Here is a 26,222-nt window from a genome sequence, read left to right on the forward strand (position 1 = left end):
CTAGTTTTGCAGTACTTTAAATCATTCTCTTATCTCTGTTTCTTGAACTGCAGATCATTTAGTTGGTTGCATTTGTGGACATTCCTTCACGGTAGTTTGTTTCTTACGGGGTCTGTAACTTTGTCATTAGCTCCTCTTCGTCGGAGGTGATTTTCCGTGCAAGGATCACAGCCCCAGGCATGCTGGCCTGTCTGCGTCCTTGCAGGGTGGTTGTATGTTTGCCGCTGCCAGGACCCCCTGAGTTTCTATGGGATTAGTTCTCCTGTTCATTTCTCAGTTGAGGGGTTCCTTCACCATAAAATAGTGAATTCTGGCTTGCTTAGACCTGGAGTTTACAATTTTTATGGGTGATTCATCTCGCTCTGGGCCTGGAATGGAGCTTTCTTGCTTCTTTCCCAGGCTGGAATTTTTATCTTTGATTTGGGGGCAGGGCAGCTCTTTGTGTGCTCAGCTTTGTGCAGAGAGCTCTGTTCCAGTGCCTTATCCATCCCTGTTAAACTCCTGCCCCCAGCCCTTGCATCCGCTCGGGATACATCCAGAAGCTCTTTGGCATGAGCTCTTGCTCCAGGCCCACCTAGTCTCGTAAGCGTGCTCGTTTGTTGAACGATTCTTTTTCTTCATTTCTGGCACCTGGGATTTCCCTGCTAAACGTCAATATTAACATTTTGAAAAAATTTTGTATTATTTAGCAGGTCTAAATGTTTCGAGTAAGGGGGATAGGTCTTTCCACATCAGCTCATCCATTAATATTGTCCTGAAGCCCTGGATTATTTTCTGGATTTGTCTGAATCTGGCATCTTTAAATTGTAATCACTTTTCATATGTACATGCTCCCCGAGGCAAGTTAAGCATAATATATATTTTTTATCTTCTTGGTTCATAATCCTTAATTTAGTAACTCCCCATACATGTCACTAAACGGGGCTCTATGGACAGATGCAGGGTAGGAGATGGAGCCTTCCTTGGCCTTAGACCCCCAAACCTTCAGTTTACAGACCCAGACCTTCAGTTTACTTAAATAAGTTAAATTAAATAACAGTCGCAGAGGACATCATAATTTTTTTTTTTAAGATTTTACTTATTTATTCATGAGAGACAGAGAGAGGCAGAGACACAGGCAGAGGGAGAAGCAGGCTCCATGCAGGGAGCCTGATGTGAGACTTGATCCTGGGACCCTGGGGTCACAACCTGAGCCGAAGGCAGGCACCGAACCACTGAGCCCCTCCAGGTGCCCAGGACATTGTGACAACCAACGGGATCTGCGTGACAAAGCCTTTTTCTTCACACTAAGAGATTTGGTTATAGTAATTTCTCTGCCGTGAAGGCTTCTCTGGCAAACATATTTTTTAGTGCCTGACTGTTTAATAAATAGTACTTCTCCAATTAGAAATATATCTACTCAATGCTGTTGGCAGGAATGAAAGGGAAAAGGTGGAAAATGCCGAGCTAATACTGGTGAGCCTTTCACAGCTTCTCCGGCTTTCTCACTGAAGGACAGCTGCTCCTCTGTTCCTCTTCCTCCCTTTCCTCAACCCACCCGATCAACTCTGACAACACACAGCCGCCTGGAGTCCTAAATCGCGGACCAGCACGGCACAGAGAGATGTGGTGGCTTGGGGGAAGGGAGCTGGTGTATATTTACTTCCTCCTGCACCTGTCGGCTTGTCAAATAACTACCGATGGGACCTCAGCTCCTTCCGGCCGGGAGTATAATTTCCGTGACCTTTTCTTCATGGCAAAATGAGACGGGAATAAAACGTTTGGGTGGCCTGGGTCATGCAAAAGTCTGTCCTGTCCAAGCACAAGGTGTGGGTAAAGATTTGGGGAAGAAGGAGGGAGTGAAACAAAGGGAAGGCGGACAGATGGAGAAAGCATGTAGCTCCTGCCCCCTGTCCAGAGAGAGCAGGGCCTTTAGGGCAGTGGGGTGGACTCTGTCCAGAACCGGTTTGTCGTGGTAACAGGTGGATGAAGCAGGCACTGGAGGTCCCCAGGGAGAGTGGAATGGCCTCGTAGAAACTAGAGGTTGCCTCTCATTTAGGGAAAAGGAGCCTGTCCAGACCTGCCCTGGCAGCAGTTAGGCAGGATCCCCAGTAGTTGCTAAGCCTGTTTCCCTTCCCACGTACGCCGCTTAAATTGGGTTATAAAGCCTTCCCTCCGTGCCTCTCCTTTAGTGCATTGTTTTTTTTTCTTTCATTTTTCATTCTGAAAGAGAGGCTTCCCTAACATGGCCTCCAACTGCGCAGTCTGTCCGTGTGCCTTCCTGGCCTCCTGTTGGCCCGTCCTCACCCTCACTTCCACTCTCTGGCCTCAGGGCCATCCTGTCCTCGGCTCCCCACATGCTCTCCTGCCACAGGGCTCTTGCACATGTGCTTCTCTGCGGCTAGGACCCTCTCCCCCCTCACCTGGAGAAGGCATTTGTGAAACAATGTAAGGCCTCTCTTCCTGTGTCCGTGGCCACATGTCAAGCTGAGACTCCTAGATCCATAATTGGGATCTGACTTCCTCCAGGTATGGGGCCGTGTGGGAGCTCTCCTACTGACTGAAGATGAGGTCATCCAGTATCACAGGAGAAAGAGGCAGCACTAACCTGCCTTTGAGGTGCAATACTTGCCCCTTCCCAAATCACCAGATCGAATTTTCCATTCGAAGATGGTTGGTTTTCGAACTTCTGCTGCATTTAGGAGAACTGGTCGTTTATCATGGCAATATTTGTAAAAGGAATGAAGAAGCAGAAAGAATGTTTTCATTCCTGTTCCTTTAACATTTGCTCACGTGCCAGAACGTCCTGGCACACGAGGATCCGTGAGTGGCTTGGCGCAACGGGATTATGTGACCTTTTGGCACACGGCGGCAGCAGAGTTGCTGCGGGAAGCTGGTTTCTCAGGGTAGCTCTGTTCAGGCTGCTCCCACTCGATATCGACCCCCTTCCTCAGCCCACAAGAGCCTTCCCTGCTGTGCTGCTAGGCCGTGGCGCCCGAGCCACTGGGCAGCTCGCACCTCTCAAGGCCCATGCCAGGGCTCCTCCAGGACGTCTTCCTCCGACCACAGTGGCCCACCATTATCTCTACTTTTTTTGAACCATTTTTCATTCCGTCCCCTTACAGCCTGGACATACTACCTTGCCTGTGCCTGAGGCCTTGACGTCTGTAGAATAAGAACTGTGTTGTTTCCTCTTTGGGCGCTCCAAGGAGAAACCGTGCCTGTCCCAGGGGCACACAGTAGGTGCTGTCCCAGGGGCACACAGTAGGTGCTGGAACATACTGACGGGTGCTGCTTGAGGCCCTCAGTGAACACACAGAGTACTTGGTTGTTTAAGATTCACCTACAGTGATGCAAAGTGACTCTTCTCTTCTTTCTCTCCAGGTACAAATTATTCCCAAACTGCGTCCCCTCCTTTGGCTTCCGCCATCTGCTGCCTCTTACCGACAGAGTGGACAGCTTCAATGAGGAGGTTCGCAAACAGAGGGTGTCCCGGAACCGCGACGCACCCGAGGGGGGCTTTGACGCCGTCCTCCAGGCAGCTGTCTGCAAGGTAACCTGGTTTCATCCCTCCGTGTGGGCGGGCTTTGACACTGCCCGTAGGAGACGGCCGATTTTGAGCCACTCCGGCATGTGGTTCCTGTCCATTCTTACGTCAGAGGGTGAGCTCAGGGACCCGTGGGGAATCTACAGCAGTCACATCAGCTGGGGCTCAGTGATGGCTCAGAGCTGGTGCGTCCCTGTGTCAGGGTGTGGCTGTGTGCAGTGGATACGGTCTCTGCCAGAGGACAGCTGTTCTCTGTTTGTGTGTTAGGCCCTTTTGCTGCTTTTCAGGGGAAAAAGGCCAAGTTCAAGCCCTGTGCATAGAAGCTTGTTGAGCTTGCTGGCCCAATTTTCGTAAATCTTAAAGATTGCTGTATTAGGGAATCTGGCTGAAGAAGAGAATTGCGTGTCATCTTAGGTTGCATTTCTATTTGTTTGTTTTTCTCCAGCTTCTCCGTGATCTATGAATCCATAGGGAGGACGTAGACTTAGGTCAGAAATGAACTCATGCTCTGAGAGGTTCCAGTCTCAGTGAAATATATAAATGGAATGTTGGTAATAACTTCTTTTTTTCCGTAATTGAAGTATAGTGGACACATGATGCCACATTAATTTCACGTGTGCAACGTAGTGATTCGATAGCGTATGTATTATGCTGTGCTCATCGCAAGTGCAGCCGCCGTCCACCGCCACACCACACTGTCACTGAACCATTGACTGTATTCCCTACACTGGACCTTTCATCCCTCGAAGTTATTCCTTCCAGAACTGGAAGCCTGCATCTCCCTCTTCTCTGCACCCATTTTGCCCGCCCCCCATCCCGCCCTCCCAACCTCCCATTCGGCAACCATTAGTTTGTTCTCTGTATTTATGGATCTGTTTCTGCTTTCTGTTTGTTCGTTCATTTGTTTTGATTTTTAGGTTCCATGTAAGTGAAATCATAAGGTGTCTTTCTCTGATTTATTTCACTTGGCGTAATACCCTCTAGGTCCATCCATGTTGTTGCAAATGGCAAGATCTTATTCTTTTTTTATAGCTGAATAATACTCCATTTCGTATGTGTGTGTGTATATCTTTCTTTATTCATCTACTGATAGACATTTGAGTTGCTCTCATACCTTGGCTATCATAAATAACACTGCAGTAAACATAGGGGTGCATAGATCATTTCAAGGGTTTTCATTTTCTTCGGGTAAATACCCAGTAGTGAGTGGAATGACTGGATCATGTATTTATATTTTTAATTTTTTTTAAAAAAGATTTTATTTATTTATTTATGAGAGACACAGAGAGAGAGGCAGAGACACAGGCAGAAGGAGAAGCAGGCTCCATGCCGGGAGCCTGTTGTAGGGCTTGATCCCTGCACCCGGGATCACGCCCTGGGCCAAAGGTAGACGCTGAACTGCTGAGCCACCCAGACATCCCTATTTTTAATTTTTTGAGGAACCTTCCTGTGATTCCTGGCTGCACCAATTTCTATCCCCACCAGCAGTGCAGGAGAGTTCCTTTGTCTCCATGTCCTCCCCCAGCAATTGTTAAGTCATAACTTATTCTTCAACTAATTTTCTACTGTCAAAACCACCACAGAAGATTTTGAAGGCACTCACTCGTGAATTTGCTATCCCAACATACACTTTTATGATCCTTCCATAGTGGTTATCATAGAGCAAGTATAAATGATCACGCTTTCTTGGATTTGAGGGCAGTCATTGGGTCTCCCATGTTTGGGGGGAGGGCTGGGAAAGGGGACTGGAACTCAGTTTGGAGAAGCTCCTATTCATGTACTAAGTGGTAAGCACTTAGTTGTCCACGTACATAGTTTCTGACCTCCGAGAGCGTGTGTTCAGTGTGTCACAGACTCACTTTTTCTCCACTCAATCTTGACCAAGTGCTAAAAGGGCCACAGTTGTCCCTTCTGAAATAAAAAGTTTAAATGGTAGGCAGGGAGGGATAAAAGGAAGGAAAAATGGGAAGAAAGTGCAGTCTCCTGCTGTCTGTTGTCATTTGCTATGTCCTGGGGGCCACTGCTGGAGAAGGTCTCCCGTGGCTCCCTATCCAGGACGGCTGCAGCGTGACCTTTGCAGCTGCTGGCCAGAGCCACACGGATGGCTTCAGAGGCCCCCGGTGCTCTGTAGGAGTCCAGGAAGGCCAGGCGCAATGTGGCTAGGATGTGGTCCGCTCTCCGTCATTACAGAGAGCTGTCACAAGATGGACCACTTGTGGATTGGCTTCAGAATGAAAAATTATATTTTTGACTGGCATTCAGGCATTGATGGTATGAGGCATCGTCTTCACAGATATGCTGTCAAATCTGCTTCTTGGCGGGGACAGATAGTGCAGGGAAAACAAGATCCCTCCCAAGGCCCCATCTTGAGAATTCGGTGGATTTTCTTTTTTTTGCGGGGAGGAAATCCTCTTGAAAGCTTGGGGGAAAGAACTCAGTGACAGGAGAAGCAACGCCTTGTTATATTAATCCTGTTAGCGTAGTTGGAGTGGCATGATTGGATGCTGGAGGCGCAGTGGTCTCCGAGACGCCGCCGGATCCACTCTGGTGCCTGCAGAGCCTTCCTTTACCACCCCAGGCCCATGCAAATCTTCTTCCCTCTGGAAACTTCGTATTTCAAGACTTGAGCATTTCAGAGATGCTGACAGATTGCTTGAATTCATAGCCTGATCTGGTGTGGGAATTCCTGTTGCCTGAGAGGTACTTCATGGGTATGTTTCTGTCCTGTGTCTGCTGGCATTCCCTCCCTCCATGGCCTTTGCAATCAGCAAGTACCTAGAACGTTAACAAGTGCTTGGAAGCATGGAGTCTGGGAGCCAGCAGCTTCTTTCTCCCTTACTATTCCTTTTCACGTGTGTTTCTGTTTGGAGACATATCCAGAAATTTCTTTCGTACTTGGAATCACCCAAAGAAGAAATGCCTTCCTTCCTGGTTCGCCACACCCTTACTTACAGAAGCCGGATATTGGAAGTAGGTTTCGGCTTACGCTTTGAGGAAAGACTATGTAACAATCACACCCTTAAAGGACATGTAGAGGCTTGTGAATAATTCTTTTAAATATTTTTTTTGAATTTTTTTATTTATTTATGATAGTCACAGAGAGAGAGAGAGAGGCAGAGACACAGGCAGAGGGAGAAGCAGGCTCCATGCACCGGGAGCCCGACATGGGATTCAATCCTGGGTCTCCAGGATCGCGCCCTGGGCCAAAGGCAGGCGCCAAACCACTGTGCCACCCAGGGATCCCTGGTTTGTGAATAATTCTTAAGATAAAGTAAGAGCAACGGAGAGGAAGTGGTCAAACAGATGATGCTAGGTTACAGACAAAAGAAGAATGTGGAAAAGATGGGAAGCAAAGAGAACGCAACATTAACAGTTGCTGTCGCTGGTTATAGGACTATGTGTGGTTTTCATTTTCTTTGCTGTTTTGTAAATTTTACGTTTACCTACATTTTCACGATGCGTTTGTACGATTTTTTTTTTAAGTTAGAACGAAGCATCTCAAACGTACAAAAGTAGAGAGAACAATGGAATTAAACCCATGTACTCTTTTCATCTTTGACAGTCATCAGCTCCTAGCCGATCCTGTTTCATTTGTGTTCATCACTCTCTCTCCCGTTATTTGAAGCAAATCCCAGATATCTTTTTTATAATCCCAGATATTTTAAAAAGAGATATTAGATTTTTAAAGATAATTTGATTTTGAGAGGGATTTGTGGTTTGGTTTTTTTTTTTTTTTTTTTTTTTTTTTTTTTTTTTTTGAGTCCTGAGCATTTCTGGCTCTGTTTGCCAAGTTTTTTGCTGCCTCCTCATTGTTGCAGATTAAAGGCCCTTCCACTTAATCCCGAAAACCAAGCATGACAGCACCTGCAGGCCTGTGAGCTGTGCTGGGAGAGCAGGGTCACAGAGGCTAGAGCTGGCTGGGCAGCTGTGTCCCTCACCCTCCCGCCCCCACAGCAGAGAGTGACCCCGAGCCCTTGGCGGTGAGCTGATAGCAGGCTTGAGCGGCTCATAGGGGAAGCTTTGTTCTGCTTCCATTCTCCCCCGGGTTTTCTTGGGATAGACTGTTATCAGCTTGTGGGATTTAGGGGTATGGAATGTTCACATGCCTGACCTTAATCCCACCTCCACAGCCCCCTTTATATTTCTTGGAAAGCTGTTCTTTGCAAAAAGAAGGAAACTTTCCCATTTAGGATAAGGACCCTGATTCTAAGAGGACAAGTCTTTTCTCCCAGCCAGTCACACTACTGCGAGAGGCCCCTTGAAAGGCGCCCACAGCTGAGGGACGCCTCTGCCCTCAATGCAGGCATTTTTTCCCCAATGCATTCTGTCCGGCTAGGTTGCATAAAAAGGAATGCAAACTGCCCTTAGTTTCTTATCTTTACCTAGAAATCTATCCTCCAGCCTTTGTTGGTTAGAATAATAATTTCCCCATTACCACTTGTATTGCTCCCCCAGGACTCTGTAGAAGTTGACTCTAGGTTGTTTATTCTGAAATTGTGTAGATAGAAATGTGATGAGTGGGTCGGACTGGGACTGGGGCTGCTTCCCCTTCTCCCTGAACTGGGCCTGCCCTTGGCCTGGCAAGACAGGGGTGGGGTGGCCAAGGAGCTCTGCATTCCAGGTTGCCCGTCACCACTTTGTTGTTGTTCATGGTTAAAGAAGTGACCTGCGAACTTGAGCTTGGCTGGGTGCATCCTGGCCGCAGAAGGTTCTAGGGGCTGCTTTCTCCAGTCAGACAGAAAGTAAGATCTGGGTGACCCAGCACATTCCCCTTTTGGCTTCACCTTCTAGCACCCCAACATTTATCCTCCACATCCTTCAGGCAGACTTTGGTTGAATATTGATTCCCTAATTTTGCATTGTTTGTTAAATTTTTTTTTAAAGATTTTATTTATTCATGAGAGAGGCAGAGAGAGAGGCAGAGACACAGGCAGAGGGAGAAGCAGGCTCCATGCAGGAAGCCTGACACGGAGCTCGATCCTGGGACTCCAGGATCACGCCCTGAGCTGAAGGCAGATGCTAAACTGCAAGCCACCCAGGCGTCCCTGTTTGTTAAATTTTTAAAGCATTGTATCTCCTCCCAGAAATAGGTGGATGAGTCAGTCTCAAAGCAAACAAAGTAAGTTTACAGGCTGAGTTAAATAGTCTGTGGCGTGGGTTGGGTCCCTTTATGCCTTTGTTGATGAGAACATTCTAATCGAAAATGGAGACCACAGCCCCAGAGTTGCTGGGGGGAGGACAGCTTCACTCTGGCCACACTTTCTGCAGGAAGGCAAATTCCGGGGACCTCTAGAAACAAAAGCAGTTGCTGCCCTGGCTCAGCCCTCACCCACGCTCCGAGCGATTCACGCAGGGCCTCTCTGATGCCACAGCAGCCCTTCAGGGCGTCTCGGGCGGCGGCTGAGCCTGGCCTTCGGAGAAGGACCCGCGTGGCGCAGGAGTCAGGAAACTTACGGGTAGGAAGGGCGAGGGCAGGCCTGGCAGCGGGTCTGGTTGACTCTAAAGCCCGGGCGCTGACGGTCGCCTGGTGCCTGGCGCTTCGGGGGCCCAGACCGTGGCTCGCAGAGCAGGGAGGACCTGACTGTGCAGGCTGAGCCTCGTCCACGCCGCTGGGCTCGGCGCCGACCAACTGACCTCCGGGGCCTCGGAGCGCCCATCTGGAAGGTGCCAGGAGGTGGGATCGGAGAGGGCAGCTGCGGACACCATCCGGTTGTGCGGCCCAGGGCTACTTTTCATAAAGGGCTCGTCGTGGGCCCGCCCCGTCTGCTCAGAGCCCTCGATTTGGCTTGTCGGGCCCTCCTGTTGAGGCTGGGGCCTCAGGCCGGGGGTGGGGGGGCTGCTACGGATCCCGCGGAGGGTGGGAAGTTCCCCATCCCTGGGGTCAGGCCCAGCTCTGAGAAGTTTCCACTCTGCCCTCCCCCCTCCCTCTCACAGTGTCCCCCACAGTGCTGATCTGGGTTTTTGTTTTTGTTTTTTAATTTTTGTTCTTCACTTGTTTGGCTGACTTCTTTCAAACCTCAGACTTGGGTGGTTTTTCTTAAGCATGAGTTGGGAAACGGAGGGACTTGCTCGAAGCAGGTAGCCGTCCCCGGCCCTTCCTGTCCCCTAAGGAACTCCCTGTCGGGGTCCGTGTCCACGCGGTCTGGGTTCTCCACCGCCCTGCGCCAGCTGCTTCTGCAGGCTGATTGTGCCGCACCCCGGGCCTTGCTCCACCTGGCGGGCTTGCTCTGCCCCTGGCTCCGTGTCTGGGGACACACCACGACAGTCTGGAACTGCCCTGTGGCCACCTGGGCAGGTGTGCAGGCCCTGTGTCCAAGCCCACGTGGCGTTTTTGCCGGAGGTGGTGAAGATTCTCCTGGGCTTTCTGTTTTGCAGATGCTTGTGGTTTAATGTGCATTTTTGAATCTTGTAACCGTTTTGCCCCTGAGATGATGTTTCCTCGTTCTCCCCGGAGCCTGTGAACTGTGTTTGGGCATCGGCTGCCCTGCTGACAGCTGCTTGTTGACACGGGGCCTGGGGATGGACGGAGGGACACCTCGGAACTGTCACCAGGGCGGGGACAGGAGCTTCTGTCTCTCTCTCTGTCCCCCAAAACACGGCTGCCGTGCCTGCTTCGAGGCTGTGCGCGCCCCTGGGCCTGCGGGGCTGATGAGGGCAGGGAAGAGCCCTCCTGGGGAGAGGGTGGGAGGCTCACTCCACCCTGGGCTGTGTTACCATGCCTGGTGAGGATGTCCCTGTTTCAGTTCAAGTTGCTGGCTCCCCTGTGCTTTAAATGACCTTTGGCAAAGGGGAAAAGAGGCACGGATTGATTCTTGGGCTCTTCTGGCCCTGCTTTCTCTCCAAACCTCCACCCCGGGCCTCTGCATTCCAACCACGGTGACCTTGACTCCCTTATTTCTAACTCATGTAGGGAGGACCCTTTGCACATGCTGTTTCCTCTGTTTGCAATACTCCTACTGTATTCCTGCTTTTCTTTCTTTTCCTTTTTTTTTTTTTTTTATTTTGATTAATAAACTATTTTGGGGACAACTGGGTAGCTCAGCGGTTGAGCGTCTGCCTTCGGCCTAGGGCATGACCCTGGGAGTTCTGGGATCGAGTCCTGCATCGGGCTCCCTGCACGGAGCCTGCTTCTCCCTCTGCCTGTGTCTCTGCTTCTCTCTCTGTGTCTTGCATGAATAAATAAAATCGATCAATCAGTCAATCAATCAAACTCTGTTTTGTTTAAGAGCAGATTTAGGTTCAGAGCAAAATAGAAGAGAAAATACAGTTTCCAATTACCTCCTATTCTTGCGGCCCTCCCTTCTAGCCCCACGCCACCCCCACCACCATCAACATCCCCCACCAGAGTGGTTTATTTGTTATAATCCATGAACCAGCAATGACACATCGTTATCAGCCAAAGACCGTAGTCGACTCTGTGTTCCCTCTTGGTATAGTTCTATGGATTTGGACGCACGTACAATGACATGTTTCCACCATTGTTGTACCATACGGAACAGCTTCACTGCCCTAAAAATCCTCTTTGCTTCGCCTCTTCATCCCTCCCTTCTTCCCCTCAAACCTGCTTTTCTTTGACTGTCTAATCTCTGCCTACTTATGTATCAGACTTCCACTTACTCGTCTATGTATCGAGGAAGCCCGATTGAGCCTCCTGATGAGGTCAGAGCACCAGGGCCTTGGTCACTTCTACTCTGGTTACCATTTTATTTGTATTTGAGCCACTCTTGAGTGGTGTCTGCCTCCCCTTTGAGACAGTAAGCCCCCTGAAGGCAGGGACCCAATCTCTTTTCTCACTACCATATTTCCCTAGCACCCAGCACATTGCCTGACACATAACAGGACCCTCTTAAACATTTGGTGAGTAAACAGATGCCTTGTTCTCACAGATTCATTTATGTTTCTAAGTTCAGGAACCTGGCAGGTCCACCTGGCTCCTAGCCCATCCACCCTCCTGTTGGACCAGGCTGCCTCCGTGTCATTTACTGCACTGCGTATGCATCCATTAAAGAGAACCAGAAGCCCCATTGTTGGCCATACTTCCAACTCAGGAAGTAGTTATCGAGTGCCCAGTGCGTGTTCAGGGGCAGGTGTGGTGGAGAAAACTGAAGAAAAATGGGAAAAAGTCCCTATCTTCGGGGTTTGATTTGAGCTTGCAGATCCACCAGTAGGTAATAAACAGCTATGTGTAAACATTAGCGGGAACCATGTGAAGCTACTGATACTTGATCAATGGTACTTGATACTTGACTAATAGTTTCTGCTAAAAAAAATAGGAACTTCATGTGGTTCAGCTTCATGCATTCCAAATACTTCTCTTCTTCCATTTGGATTGGACTGTCCCGTAGAGTCCACATCAGACACGATCTGTTGCATGTTGTTGGGCTTGGGCTCGAAGGGAATGTCTAAATCCTGACTCACAGGCCAAGATTTCTTTCCCCAAGGAAAGAAATACTACACTTTTGCCCTCCTTAGGTTTAACCGCAGAACAGATTTTTTTTAAAAAAAATGTTCATTGCGAAGTATGGATGGAAGCAGGAAAAACAACTAATGGGAACATGATTATTGTTATAAAGTGATGGAAATAGACTTGAATGTGAGCACGATTGGGGAGGCCAATCAGAACTCACCCCTGTTGTCCTCATGGGCCGGTGTTGGAATCCAGGCTCCGTGGCTCCCGAGCTCAGAACTGCTGTGGGATCTGCCTGCCGGCTGGTCAGACAAACCCCCTTTTCCTTCCTCATTTTCTCCCCCAAACTTGTTCTCCCTCCCAGTACTTGCCGGAAAGGGTAAGGTACAGTGATTTGTTACTACTTTTGAAGACTGCTGAGTAGGTACGGTGTGCAGACTCTGTGTTAGGGGCTGTGAGGATGCCCGGATGGATGAGCCACAGCACCTGTACCTGTGAGCATCACTCGGGCTGGAAGACAGGTGCTTGTCCGACAACGTGCGGTACCAGCGGAGCACACAGCGGAGTGCCCGGACCTGGCCCCTTAGGACCTACTGACTGAATCACAGCGTTCCTCTCCCTCAAGGGGTCACCTCCTTCTCCTTGCCTCTGGGTCTCCCATACTGATGAAGTTATTGATTACCATTGGCTCAGTGCTTTGTGAGAGCCAGGCTTCATGCCAAGTACTTCAAAGGGCTCATTTTACTTAATCCTCGGAATGTGGTTTTAGTGTCCCCTTTTGACGAAGAAACAAGCCTGGAAAGGTTGAGTAATTTCTCAAGGTTCTGGCAGCAAGAAACGAGAGAGCCAGAGATGGAACCGTGCCCACTCACCTGCCTCCGAGGCGGGGGTTCTTCCCCTTGATGTTAAGAGTGACTGCTGACCGTTGTGGTCACGCAGGGGCAGAGAAGTGGGAGGCGTGTGCTTCTGAAGACAGCGAGTCTCCATCCAAGGAACCATTATAATTTCCCACGCGAGGAGGACCGAAACAGTCCTCGGGGAACACAGTTGTACATGTTGCTGTTCTCTGGAGCTAAGAGTTTCTTGTTTATCAGGAAACAGTGACAACGGTGGCCCTGTCGGCCCTGAGGACTTTCCAGGGAGTCCACTAGTGCCGTCCCACGGTCAGAGCACCGATGCGCGAGCGCAGTGAGCCCTTGGCTTCCCTGTCTGTAAAATGGGACTTCGACTATCGGCCTTCTCATCCATAATTCAGGGCTCTACTCACAGCGCTGTGGCGAGACACTTCCCCAGATGGTGGGTCTTTTCTAGCAGTGAGGGAGCTAGTGGGTGATGGGTGACTCGTCAGTGCGGACGGAGGCCCATGGGCTGTATCAATACCTTCACTTTAATTAGATTGACCTTGAGGTCAGAAGACCCAGTCATGGGACACCCGGGTGGCTCAGTGGTTGAGTGCCTATCTTCAACTCAGGGCGTGATCCCCAGGGTCCTGGGATTGAGTCCTGCATTGGGCATCCCATGGGGAGCCTGCCTCTCCCTCTGCCTATGTCTCTGCCTCTCTCTGTGTGTCTCCCATGAATAAATAAATAAAATGTTTTAAAAAAGAAGAAGAAGAAGACCCAGTTCTGTAAAGCTAGTGTTTCCATCCTCACTGAACATGCCCCTGGGATGACATATGGATTCCAAGCCGCCTTGTGTTTGAACACCGTGTACCAGAGAGTGTTGGGAGTGTCGCCTCCAAACAAGCAGGCCAGCCCGCGTTCATTCGGGCGGGACATCAGCTTTTCTCACGTTCCCAGGAAGCAGCAGTCCAGGCTCTCTCTGGCACTCTCCTGTAGGGGCGTTCTTGAGGCCACCCTTCTCGCTGGTCATGCCCTGTTATGGTCCCTGTGTGTAAGCAGGTCGCTCTGAGATGGATCTGGGGACTGACAGACCTAATGGGAGCCCAGTGTCAGCCCTGTCTTCCTCTGTGAGGTCAGACCACATCTGGGGAACTGCCTATGCCCAGGGGGCTGTGTTTAAGACACATGTTGACAGTGAAAGAACAGAGGACGGTGAGTAAGTGGCTGCTGCTGGGCTTGGAAACCAAATCTTAGGAGCAGTGGTTAAAGGTCAAGCAGGAGGAGAGATACCAGGGAAGAAGCATCACTGACCTCAGACATCATCGCGGAAGAGGGAGTAGACTCCCGCGGCTGTTCTGAAGGGTGGGAGGTGTGCTGGGGCAGCTGCCAGGAAGTAGGGTCAAGTTCAAGGTAAGGAGGAGTTCTCTAACCAAGATCTCTGCTCAGCAGTGGAGTAGGTTGCCAGATGGGGCGGTGAATGTGTGCAGGGTCCCCCCTGCCCTTGGGGTGGGGACACCAGAGGACGGCTCTTCCTCGCATGGGGCGGGAGCGAGGACAAGACCACCTCTGGGATTCCTCCCAAACTTCAGGTGCCGTGTATTTCCTGTGAGTCAGTTTTGTGCCCCGTCACCGCTAGTGTGTGTGTTCTTGGAGTAGTCCGTCCCGGCCGGTCTTCTGTGGCTCCTGGCAGTGCACCCCCTAAGCGGCATTTGTGTTTGGCTACCATCACCGTGAACTCCACCATGCATGCTCAATTGTGTGCCAAGCACAGCTTCCTTTGACCTGGTGCCTAGAAAAGCTTTCCCTTCCCCCAATGTCTTTTCCGTGGAGCCACCTTGCCATAGGGTAAAAGCCTGGGTACAGTGGGGGAGCTGTTCAGAGAGACCCAGGGACAGACTGGAGGTTGGCAGGGGAGATGGAGCCTTTTTTTTTTTTTAAGGTTTAATTATTTATTCAAGAGAGGGAGGTAGGAGGGGCAGGGGAGAGGAAAAGAGTCTCGAGCAGACTCAGAGCAGACCTCAACACGGGGCTCCGACTCATGACCCTGGGATCACGACCTGAGCTGACACCAGAGTTGGAGGCCTCACCGACTGAGCCACCCAGGTGCCCCTGGAAGCCTATTCGTGATCTCTTGAGTGACCTTCCTTGTTTGTCCAACTTTGCAGTCCCTGATGATGACAGAGAAGCCACATCCTCTGCTGCCCAGTCCCCATGCTGTCCTGGGCCAGAAGTCAGAAGTAAACAAGCCAGCAAATTTGTCTTCACTCTTGGGAGGAGCCAGTTTTATTTTTTTCTCCAGGCCAGGAAGGCCTGGTCTGCCCTCTCCGTTCCCGCTTCCTCATCTCGCAGGGACTCCTGTCACAGAGCCCCAGGTCCCCCCGACTGACTCTCAGGCCTGGCTGCCCGGTTTCCCCGTGACCGTCCCCGCTGTCTGCCGCCTCTCCCCGCTCCTGCTTCTGCAGCTCGTAGCAGACAGCAAGCAATGCCGTAGCCATCGGTGCTTCCCATATTTAGGTATTTGAACGAAGATGTTTGTTAGATTGGGAAGCATACGAGATAGCTGGTGGAATCGTGAGGGATGTGATCAAAGCTTCTGGCCTTGCCAGGGAGGGTTTCGGTGCCCGGCTCCGACTTTGTGTGCTCGTTTGTTCGCTCTTCACTGAGTGTCGAGCGCGGGGCAGCTGTAATGCTCTTGTGATTCCAGTGCTGGGGCCCTGAACCCCTCTCTCTCTTCCCTCAGCTCCAGATCTCTGCTGCCGAGGACAAATTCCATACTGAATTTTCCACCCTGGGAAAGTCCTCTCTGGCCCCAGGCCCAGTGAGACGGGTCCCTACAGAATTGGAGGGTTGGCCTCCAGGGACCTGGGTCAGCGATTTGGGGCTTGGTGACAGCTCCCCCAGCCATGCCTTACCCCTGACACACACCCACAGTCGCTGGGTGGCTGCTTTCCACCTAATCGGTCACCTACCCGTGTAGACTGCCTTCCGGAGCAGCCGGGCCGCACTGCGTCACGGTCACGCGTCCCTGCAGGGTGGAGGGAGGAGGCCAGGAGGCAGGTGGGCCTCCGGCTGTGCCTGCTCACCTACAGCGTTTAGGAGGTGAAGGGAAAATTCTGGAAATCGTGGGTAGCCTTGCCCGAGGGCTGTGGCTCAGCGTAGGAATGGACTGTAGGAGAGAATCGGCAGCGTGGGACTGGCCAGTGCTGGTGGCGGACCAGGGACGAAGACAAAGATAATTCCGAGGTTTCTAGAGAAGGCGTTGTCAGAAACGGGGAAGCCTGGAGGGACGGGTGAAGGGGGTAACGATGGTGCTGCATCTTCAGATGAGCTGAATTCCAGGTGACGGCAGACCTAGGAACAAAGCTCAGGAGAGAGGTCAGGGGCAGGGTGTGATGGCCAGTCATCCAAGCAGATGTCTACAAACGGGGGAGGAGGGGCGGGGCGTGTTAACCATTGACCTCAGCCACCTGCTGGGAGAGCAACCGGAGGGGCAGGGGTAGGACAGTGTAGGGGGCCCCAAAGGAGCTCCGAGTGGGCACAGAAGCCCCAGGAGCGAGGCCTGCAGTGGCCATGGGATTGGTTCTTTTCCTTGGCTGCACGTGAGGCTCCTCCAGGGAGCTTTAAAAACCCTGAGGGCCAGGTAGCAGGTCAAGCCCAGGGAGAGGAGGACCCCTGCGCATTAGTACTGGGGAAGCTCCCCTACAGGACCTGAAAGTGCAACCACAGCAGAGGACTGTGGGTGCACCCGGGAAGGACACAGGATCCGGGAACTGCTGTCTGGGGGTCGCATGGAGAGGTCTGATGAGAAGAAATCATGGAGAGGGCAGCCCCGGTGGCTCAGCGGTTTAACGCCACCTTGAGCCCAGGGCCTGCTCCTGGAGACCTGGGATCGAGTCCCACTCGGCCTCCCCGCAGGGATCCTGCTTCTCCCTCTGCCTGGGCCTCTGCCTCTCTGTGTGTGTCATCAATCAATCAATCAATCATAAAAAATAATATCGTGGAGAGCAAATAGAAGCCCTGAATCTGCCAGTCTTAGAAAAGAGAGAGAAACAAGTGAGGTGGGCCGCGTAGCTGGGTCACAGGAAGAGTTATTCTCAGCTGGTCATGAGCTGGTCATCTTAGGCGCATGGAAAAGGAGCGGAAGAGGGAATGACAGATGGAACAAACTCGGGGTGGGAGGAGCCCTCCTTTGGGGACAGAGAGCTCAGAGAGGCCAGGAGGATGCTCCTCTGACTGAAAGGCGTCCTCGGGCTGCGGGACCAGACCCTGTGAGCCGCTGGGAGGACACGAGGCCGCAAGCCCTGTTACCTGTCTCTCTTGGTGATGAAAAAGGCGGGGTCCCCCCCGAGTGGGTGCAGGGATGGGGCTTGGAAGGCCGAAAGAGACATTGTGGCGAATTTGATGTGGATCTGAGCCCCAACCAGAGGGAGTTAAATGAATCGTGGCCTTGGCCAGGTGCCAGAGGTCTTGCTTCCGAATCTGGTCCATTTCCACCCGCCCAGCCCCTGCCATTTTCCTCCAGGGCTGACCTCTGTGGCATCTGATGAAACCGACTTTGAAATATTTTTACTCTGAGACATGGAGGAAAAAAAATTTTTTTTAAGGATTTTATTTATTTATTAGAGAGAGAGAGCACGAGCAGGGGGCGATGGGAAAGGAGAAGGAGAAGAGACTCTGCACGGAGCAGGGAGCCCGACTCGGGGCTCTATCCCAGGACCTTGGGATCATGACCTGGGCCGAGGGCAGTTGCTTAACCAGCTGAGCCACCCACGCACACCAAGACATGGAGAAAATTTAGCTAAATACATAGGTCTGGGGTTCGTTTTTTTTTTTTCCTATTAAAATGATTTTTTTTCCTAAAAAGAAAGTATATTCAATCTAAAAGTATAGAAAATGCAGATGAGGGATGTCTGGGTGGCTCAGCGGTTGAGCATCTGCCTTTGGCTCAGGTCATGATCCTGGGGTCTGGGGTCGAGTCCCACATCGGGCTCCCTGCGAGGGGCCTGCTTTTCCCTCTGCCTGTGTCTCTGCCTTTCTCTGTGTATCTGTCATAAATAAATAAATAAAATCTCTTAAAAAAAAAAAAAAAACAAAGAAAATGCAGATGAGCAGAAAGGGGAATAAACATTACCCATGACCCTGCAGTGCAAAAGCAAGATTGTGTGCTTCTGAATTACAGACTTAAGGCACAGATTTGCAACTCCACGGAAATAACAAGGACAGTTATGGTCTGTGCCCCTCCTCTGTCACCCTCCCAAGGGCCCCCGTTCAGTCGGTTTTATAGGATTTGTATTTTATTTTATTTTTTTATTTTATTTTTTATTTATTTATGATAGTCACAGAGAGAGAGAGAGAGAGACGCAGAGACACAGGCAGAGGCAGAAGCAGGCTCCATGCACCGGGAGCCCGACGTGGGATTCGATCCCGGGTCTCCAGGATCGTGCCCTGGGCCAAAGGCAGGTGCCAAACCGCTGCGCCACCCTGGGATCCCCAGGATTTGCATTTTAGAGAAGAAAAGTGGTCCTGGGCAAGATTGAGTAATTTGCCCCAGGCCAGAGAGACAAGCTGAGGCAGGTGTGGGGCCCACGGGAGGCTGGCCGGGGACAGCCCCCTACGCCAGCCCTGCTGCCACCAAACACAGGAACGTGTCCAGGCCGCGCTCCCCGGCACATTCCTGACATTTGTTCTGTTCATGTCATTTCTTGTATTTTAGAGTCTTTATGAACAAACCAAGCCTTCTTTACACAAAACAGCTTTATTGAGATCTAACTGATGTACAATAAACTACACATATGGAAAACGTACAGCTTGAGCGATGTTGACGCGTTCACACCCCACCCGTGAGAGGGACGTACATGTCTCTATACACTACAGTCGAGATAATGAGCGTGTCTTTCTCTCCCCGGTGAGTGTTTGTGCTCCTTCATCATTTCTCCCTCCTGTGTGTCCTGCTCCACACCCCAGGCAGCCACTATACATTAGTTTGCATTTGGCTAAACTTGTATCGGTTGAGTATATATATGTGTGTGTGTATACTTTTTTGGCTTGGTCTATTTCACTGAGCACAGTTATTTTGAGATTTTTCTATGCTGTCAAGTGTCTCCATCCTTTCCTTTTGTCACTGAGTAGAACTCTATTGAATGGATGGACCATAGCTTGTTTATCCGTCTTCCTGTTGACAGATACTTGGGTTGTTTTTGAGATCTGGTCGTTTTTGCCTGTTAACATTGAGCCCCTTTGAACGTTCGTGTTCCAGTGTTTGTGTGGATGTTTGCCTTTATTTCTTTTATTTTTCTAGCTGGGAGTGGATTTACTGGGTCATCTGGTGGGTGGTTAACCTTTTTAAGAAACTACCAGACCGTTTTCCAAAGTACACTTACCCTTTCCCGTTCCTAGCGGCAGTGTGTACTGCGCATCTCCATCGACATCCGACGTGGTCGATCTTTTTCGTTTCAGCTGTTCTGTTAGGTGTGCAGGAGACTCTCACTATGGTTTGAATTCAAGTCTTTTTTAAACTTTCAAGTATGGGGGGATCCCTGAGTGGCGCAGCGGTTTAGCGCCTGCCGTTGGCCCAGGGTGCGATCCTGGAGACCCGGGAACGAATCCCACGTCGGGCTCCCGGTGCATGGAGCCTGCTTCTCCCTCTGCCTGTGTCTCTGCCTCTCTTTCTCTCTCTTTCTCTGTGTGTGTGACTATCATACATAAATAAATAAATAAATAAATAAAATAAAATAAAATAAAATAAAATAAAATAAACTTTCCAATATGCAGTACTTCATCGTCGCTGTGATGGTTGTGGAGCCTCCCCAATCAAGCAGTGAAAGATGAAGAGAAGAAATGTAGAGATTACTAGTGGTCTTAGAGTAATAACTATAAACTTTTCTTTGTAGCCCCCTCTTTTATGTACTAAGGGCTTTTTAATATGTTATGTCTACATCTAGCATCAACCCTGCAGAATAGGATTTCCTCCATTTTACAGATGAAGAAGCCAAGGCCGAGAGAGGTGTCTCAGTTTGAGCAGAGCAGGTTTGGCCTCAGCCTCATCTGTTCAGAAGCTCACGTCCTCTGGCTCCCACACCACATCCATTTTGTAGCTATTCTTTCTTTGTTTTTTAATATTTTTTTAAGATTTTATTTATTTATTCGTTAGAGACACAGAGGCAGAGACACAGACAGAGAGAGAAGCAGGCTCCCTGCAGGGAGCCTGATGTGGGACTCGATCCCAGGACCCTGGGATCACGACCTGAGCCCAAGGCAGATGCTCAACCACTGAGCCACCCAGGTGCCCCACTATTCTTTCTTTGAAAAGAACCTCCCACTTTCCCACTATTGCCGTCTGCCCCAAACATGGAAAACAGGACGTAAGCCTTCAAAATAGTCCAGGCAGACGGTAGGGAAATTATTTCTAATGTAAATTCACTGTGGAGTCACTGCTTATATAATCTGAGCCCAAAAGCCTGGGTGAATGAATAAGCATGTCCTGACTCATTCCCTGCAGCCCGACCTCTGGGCCAAGTTTGTTAACGTCACTTACATAACAAGAGTCCACTTCAGAGAAAACAGAATTATTATTATTATGCTGTGCCGTTCTTTGTTTGTTGAGCTATTTCTGTTTCAGATGCAACCTTTCAATTTAACCAACATTTATCTTGGACCCAGCGGTCATTAGTTGAGAGCCTGCTAAGTATTTTAATGAATTCTTTCATTTATCCCCCCCCCACACACATACACCCCTATTACTAACAAGAAGAATAGGTAAATTGAACACCAATAAAAATTAATTTATTAAAAAAAATAACAAGAAGAATATTTTTGAGGTGTTAAATGAATTGGTCAAAGCTGCACAGGTGATTCAGGGATGGCAACGAAGGGAAACGCCTCTCTTGGGGCACCCAGGTTCTCCGTTGCCCTGTGTCCTGGTGGCCAGCCTCCTTGAGGTTCCTACAAGCTTCCTCCGGGAAGCTGGCGTGGAAGAAAAGAAGATGGAAACAGTTGAACAACAGACCAGCATTTGAAACCCGCTCTTGTGAAACTAGTACTTGCTTGTGAAAGACAGCTGGGGGGACAGTGGCTAAAAGAGAATGATCCTGCCCGTCTTCTCACCCCCAACCCCATTCTGGTGCATGTTGTTTCAGTTGCTCTTACTCTCTCTTTCATAGAAAGTAATGCTCATTTCTCACATGGTTTGCAATCCCACCGCCATCATCACATTGGATGCTTTGTTTTCCACTTCATGTTACACATGTTTATACATAATTTCATACTTTTTTTTTTATCATTTCTAATGGCCAGAGAGGAGGTATCTCTGTTTACTTAACCATTCCTGAATGGGAGGGCATTCGCATCTTTCCCTGCGTGTCACTACTGCTGAAAATACTGCTGTGTGTACTTCAGAAAGCTTCTTGCAGATGGAGTCCCTTGAAGTCGAATCCCTGAGTCTAAAGACTTTTTTTTTTTTTGAGAGGGAGAGTGAGAGAGAGCATGAACAGGGGGAGGGAGAGGGAGAAGCAGACTCCCCACTGAGCAGGGAGCCCGTTGTGGGGTTCAGTCCCAGGACCCCAGAACCATGATCTGAGCTGAAGGCAGATGCTTCACCTACTGAGCCACCCAGGGGCCCCTAGATGTATCCTTCTTGAAGGGTTTTTTTGTTTGTTTGTTTGTTTGTTTGAGGTCCAGTTATTGAGGGATGATTTACCCAGAGTAAAATTCACCCTTTTAGGTGAAAGTCTTCCAGCCAGGGGATCCCTGGGTGGCTCAGCGGTTTAGCCCCTGCCTTCGGCCCAGGGTGAGATGCTGGAATCCCAGGATCAAGTCCCACGTCGGGCTCCCTGCATGGGGCCTACTTCTCCCTCTGCCTGTGTCTCTGCCTCTCTCTCACTCTGTGTCTCTCATGAATAAATAAATAAAATCTTTTTTTTTTTTTAAAGTCTTCCAGCCAAGTCTATAGTGGAGAGAGATTATTTCCCTCACCCCAGAAAGTTTCCAAGCATCCCTTTGTTGCCGAGCTCTCCCTTTACCCTCCGCCTTTGGCAACTACCAATTTGTGTCTGTCTCTATATTTTTGTCCTTTCCCAAGCATCATATGAATGGAGTTAGACAGTAGGTTGCATTTGGAGTCAGGCTTTTCTCATTTATCATCATCACGCTTTGGCGATTCCTCCAAGGTGTGCATATCAGTAGCTTTGTTCCTTTTTGCTCACAATAATACTCCCTTCTATAGATGTACTACGTATCCCTCTGTTCACCACTTGATGTACATTTGTTTCTAGTTTTGGATGATTATGAATAGCTGCTATAAATATTAGCATAGGGGGGCACCTGGCTGGCTCAGTCAGTAGAGCATCCGATTTTGGGGTTGTGAATTCAAGCCCCGTGTTGGACGTAGAGATTTCTTAAAAATAAAATCTTAAAAAAAATATATATTTACATAGAAATTTTCACGTGAGCATAGGGCTTCATTTCTCTTGGGTAAATGCCAAAGAAGGGGATTGCTAGGTGGATGGAAAGTATATGTGCGACTTTATAAGAATCTGCCAAGCTGTTTCCGAAGTTGCTGGAACGTTTGTGTTCTCACCAGCAATTATGAGAGCTCCAGTCGTACCACAGCCTTACCAGCACTTGGTATTACCAGAGTTGGTGTTTCTGCCATTAAAATGACGATCTAGCGGCTATCTTACTGTGGTTTTAAGTGCATTTCCTTAATGACTAACGATGTTGAGGCGCCTTCCATGCGCTTATTTTCATCCCTATCTCTTCTTTGGTGAAATGTCTGTTCAAGTCGCTCTCTCTTTTTATTTTTATTATTTTTTAAAGATTTTATTTATTTATTCATGAGAGACACAGAGAGAGGCAGAGACACAGGCAGAGGGAGAAGCAGGCTCCACGCAGGGAGCCCGACGTGGGACTCGATCCCCAAACTGGGATCCTGCCCTGAGCCAAAGGCAGATGCTCAACCACTGAGCCACCCAGGCGTCCCAGTCGCTATCTTTTTAAATTCAGTTGTTTTCTTACTGATCTTGGAGTCCTTTACGTATTCTGGATACAAGTTCTTTATCAGATTTTTTATTTCTTTGCAAATGTTTTCTCCCAGTCCGTGCCTTGCCATTTCATTTTCTTAATGGAATCTTTCAAAGAGCAGATGTTTTTAATTTTGATGAAGTCCAATTTATCAAATTTTATCCTGCGAATCATCTGATCTAAAAAACCTTTAGACTCTTCGAAGGTCACAAAAGTTTTCTCCTATCCCTTCAGAAGCTTTAAAGTCTTAGGCCTAGTTAATTTTTGTATACAGTAATAGGTATGGGTTGAGCTTCATTTTGTTTCCCACATGGATGTCTAACTGTTCCAGTACCTTCTATTGAATTGATATGTATGGGGTCTATTTATCTCTGTCTTGCTCAACTGTCTATATGTTTACTGGGTATCTTGATTACTGTGACTTGCTAATAAGCCTTGACCTTAGATAATGAGTCCCTCAACTTTGTTGTTTTTAGATTATTTGGTTAGTCTCTATTGTTTGCCTTTCCATATGAATTTTATTTATTTTTTATTATTTTATTATTTATTATTTATATTTTATTAAAAAAGTTTTAAAAAATATTTTATTTATTTAATCATGAAAGACACCCAGAGAGAGAGAGAGAGAGAGAGAGAGAGAGAGAGAGGCATAGGCACAGACAGAGGAAGAAGCAGGCTCCATGCAGGGAGCCCGACATGGGACTCCCGGGTCTCCCGGATCAGGCCCTGGGCCAAAGGCGGCACTGAACTGCTGAGCCACCTGGGTTGCCCTATTCTTTTTTATTATTTTTAAAATATTTTATTTACTTATTCATGAGAGATACACAGAGAGAGAGAGAAAGAGAGTCAGAGACATAGGCAGAGGGAGAAGCAGGCTCCACGCAGGGAACCCGATGCAGAACTTGATCCCAGGTCTCCAGGATCACACCCTGGGCCAAAGGCAGCACTAAACCGTTGAGCCGCCTGGGTGCCCTCCATATGAATTTTAGATTCAACTTACCATTTTATCAAAAAGCCCTTCTGGGCTTTTGATTGGGATTGTGTCAAGTTTATCAATCAATCTAGGGAGAAATGACATCTCAGCAACATTGATAGTTCTGATCCATGGAAACTATTTCTGTCCATTTTTTTAGGTCTCTGATTTTTTTTCTAAAGATTTTATTTATTTACTCATGAGAAACACAGAGAGAGAGGCAGAGACACAGGCAGAGGGAGAAGCAGGCTCCCTGTGGGGAGCCTGATGCAGGACTGTACCCCAGGACCCTGGGATCACAACCTGAGCCAAAGGCAGATGCTCAACCACTGAGCCACCCAGGCATCCCTCTGATTTTCTTTAAGGTTCTTAATACACATTGTCAAATTAGAGATTGTTCTACTTTCTTGTCAGGGTGTTTAGCACATTGTTGTGTCCTCATGGATAACAGATTCACATTTTTCCTGCAAAAACACTATTAATTTTCCTTCTCTCTCTCTCTTTTTTTTTAAGAGATGGGGGAGCAGAGGGAGAGAGAGAATCTCAAGCAGGCTCGCATGGCCTCCTTGCGACCCTCTTCAATTATTAACTCCCCTCCCAGTCCTGCCGCCAAAGGGAACCACTGTCTCGACTTCTAACACCACACATTAGTTTTGTCACGGCTTAGATTTCATTGCTGTCAGAGACCTTCTAGGTTGATTGTTCTAGGTCCCCAGATTGTGCTTGGCCTCCTCTTTGTGCCTTTGCTTGTACCTACAACACCCACCCACCCCCTTCTGCTTTCTCTTTCATTTCTTCTTCCAGCTTTCCTCCCTGCTCAGCTTGTTTCCTGTGCCCCGGGAAGGCTTTCCCTCCTCCTCCTCTCCTGTTTCCATTGACATTGTATGTATCTTCCGTAGCGCCCTCATGATGTGTTGGAATTGTGTTTCCATTTGCCCATAAGCTCTTTGGGATTTGGAACAAGTTCTTCTGAGGACCCCGTGCTTTCCATAGGCCCTGGCACACAGCCAGAGGTCAGCAGTTATATGTTGGATGAATGTTGAGAGTCAAGGAGACTCATCCTCCAAAGGTTAGGTTCCTCCTCACAGGAGGCATCCTGCCCTCAGCCCTCATCGGCTTATCTTCAAACCCATTTTTTTCTCCCTCTCGTTAGTCTGACTTTTTTGGTAATTTATTATTATTATTTTTTATTTCCATGCTGCTTTTGGAGCAAGGGAGAAAATAGTGTAGTTCTTTAAGGCTATTACACTCATCAGTATGGTGAGAAAAAACAGGGTGATGCCCTCCACCCCTCATCTTCCAGAAGAACAACAGCTCTTCACTTGTAAAGTCTGTGAATCCAGCCCTCGGCTTTCATGTCAAGTGCTCATGTGCAGATAACTCTCAGCATGTTTAATACTTCATGTGTTCACTCTGCTACCAAAATATTCAGGGATGTCCTTACACTTTTGGTAAGAAAGTGGCCACCAGCTGTGGAGGTTGGTCTCTGTGCACGTGGGCTTCTCCAGTGCAGGCTGTGTCTCTTCTGAGCTCTGTGGTATCCTTCCTTAGTGGTTTCTAGAGTGCTCCCCCGCTATGCAAGTAGGGGAATGCCTCTGAATCAGACCATGACCCCGGGAGATGGGCCAGTGCCCTATCCAATGTCCTGGGGCAGGCTTGGGCAGCCATCAGAAATGCTTGACACCCATCAAACTTCTGTCTCTCTCAGGAGAAGATCGGCTGGCGAAAGGATGCGCTGCACTTGCTGGTGTTCACTACGGACGATGTGCCCCACATTGCACTAGATGGAAAACTGGGGGGCCTGGTGCAGCCACATGATGGCCAGTGTCACCTGAACGAGGCCAACGAGTACACTGTGTCCAATCAGATGGTGAGGGCTGGGGACCCTAACCCTGCTCCCGTGATCCCACCCGTGGTCCAGGTGCTCACCTGGCCCTCTACTCATGGACTTCCCATTCTGTTCTGGGAATTTGATTTTTATTCCATCTTCTCCAGCCGGGCTTCTAAAACTCCTTATTAACTCAGAACATTTCTCGCAGATTTTTGTAGCTGATTCATCTTTCTGCCATTGTTCACTTAAACGCAAGCGTTTAGTTAAGGAAGAGGTGACCTGGGCAGACAGGATAGATCTCAGAGGGTGGAAGAGATCTTACAGGAGGGCAGGGACTATGCACCTGCAGAGATCAAAACTGGGATAGAAGTTATACGGCAAAACAAGTGAAGATAAAGCCTTGTGTCTTCTAGAAATGGGCTCCCTGAGGCACTGAGCTCCGTCAGTGTGAGGAGTGTGGCTGCAGGTGTCCTGCACAGAATAGGAGGCCCCAAGGACCTTCCACTATCAATAGTCTAGGACCATGATCATGTCATTTAAAATAATCTATGCAAAACTTCGACATGTATACTAGTAGACCAGTGAAATGAACTCCTGTGTACCTACCATCCAGATCATCTTGACAG

At 49.1% G+C, this 26,222-nt stretch overlaps 1 protein-coding gene across 2 annotated transcripts in view; it reads left to right on the forward strand.

Annotated features, from left to right (window-relative positions):
* ITGB5 (integrin subunit beta 5) overlaps positions 1–26,222 on the forward strand; it is a 117,509-nt gene that overhangs the window by 38,545 nt on the left and 52,742 nt on the right. For both annotated transcript variants that reach the window (XM_041770516.1, XM_041770603.1), the window contains 2 exons: positions 3,364–3,532; positions 25,474–25,635. In XM_041770516.1, coding sequence (XP_041626450.1) covers positions 3,364–3,532; positions 25,474–25,635 — 331 coding nt within the window. The remainder of the gene's footprint in view (positions 1–3,363; positions 3,533–25,473; positions 25,636–26,222) is intronic.

This window comes from Vulpes lagopus, chromosome 1, assembly GCF_018345385.1.
Source record: "Vulpes lagopus strain Blue_001 chromosome 1, ASM1834538v1, whole genome shotgun sequence".
In the NCBI taxonomy this organism is placed as follows: domain Eukaryota; kingdom Metazoa; phylum Chordata; class Mammalia; order Carnivora; family Canidae; genus Vulpes; species Vulpes lagopus.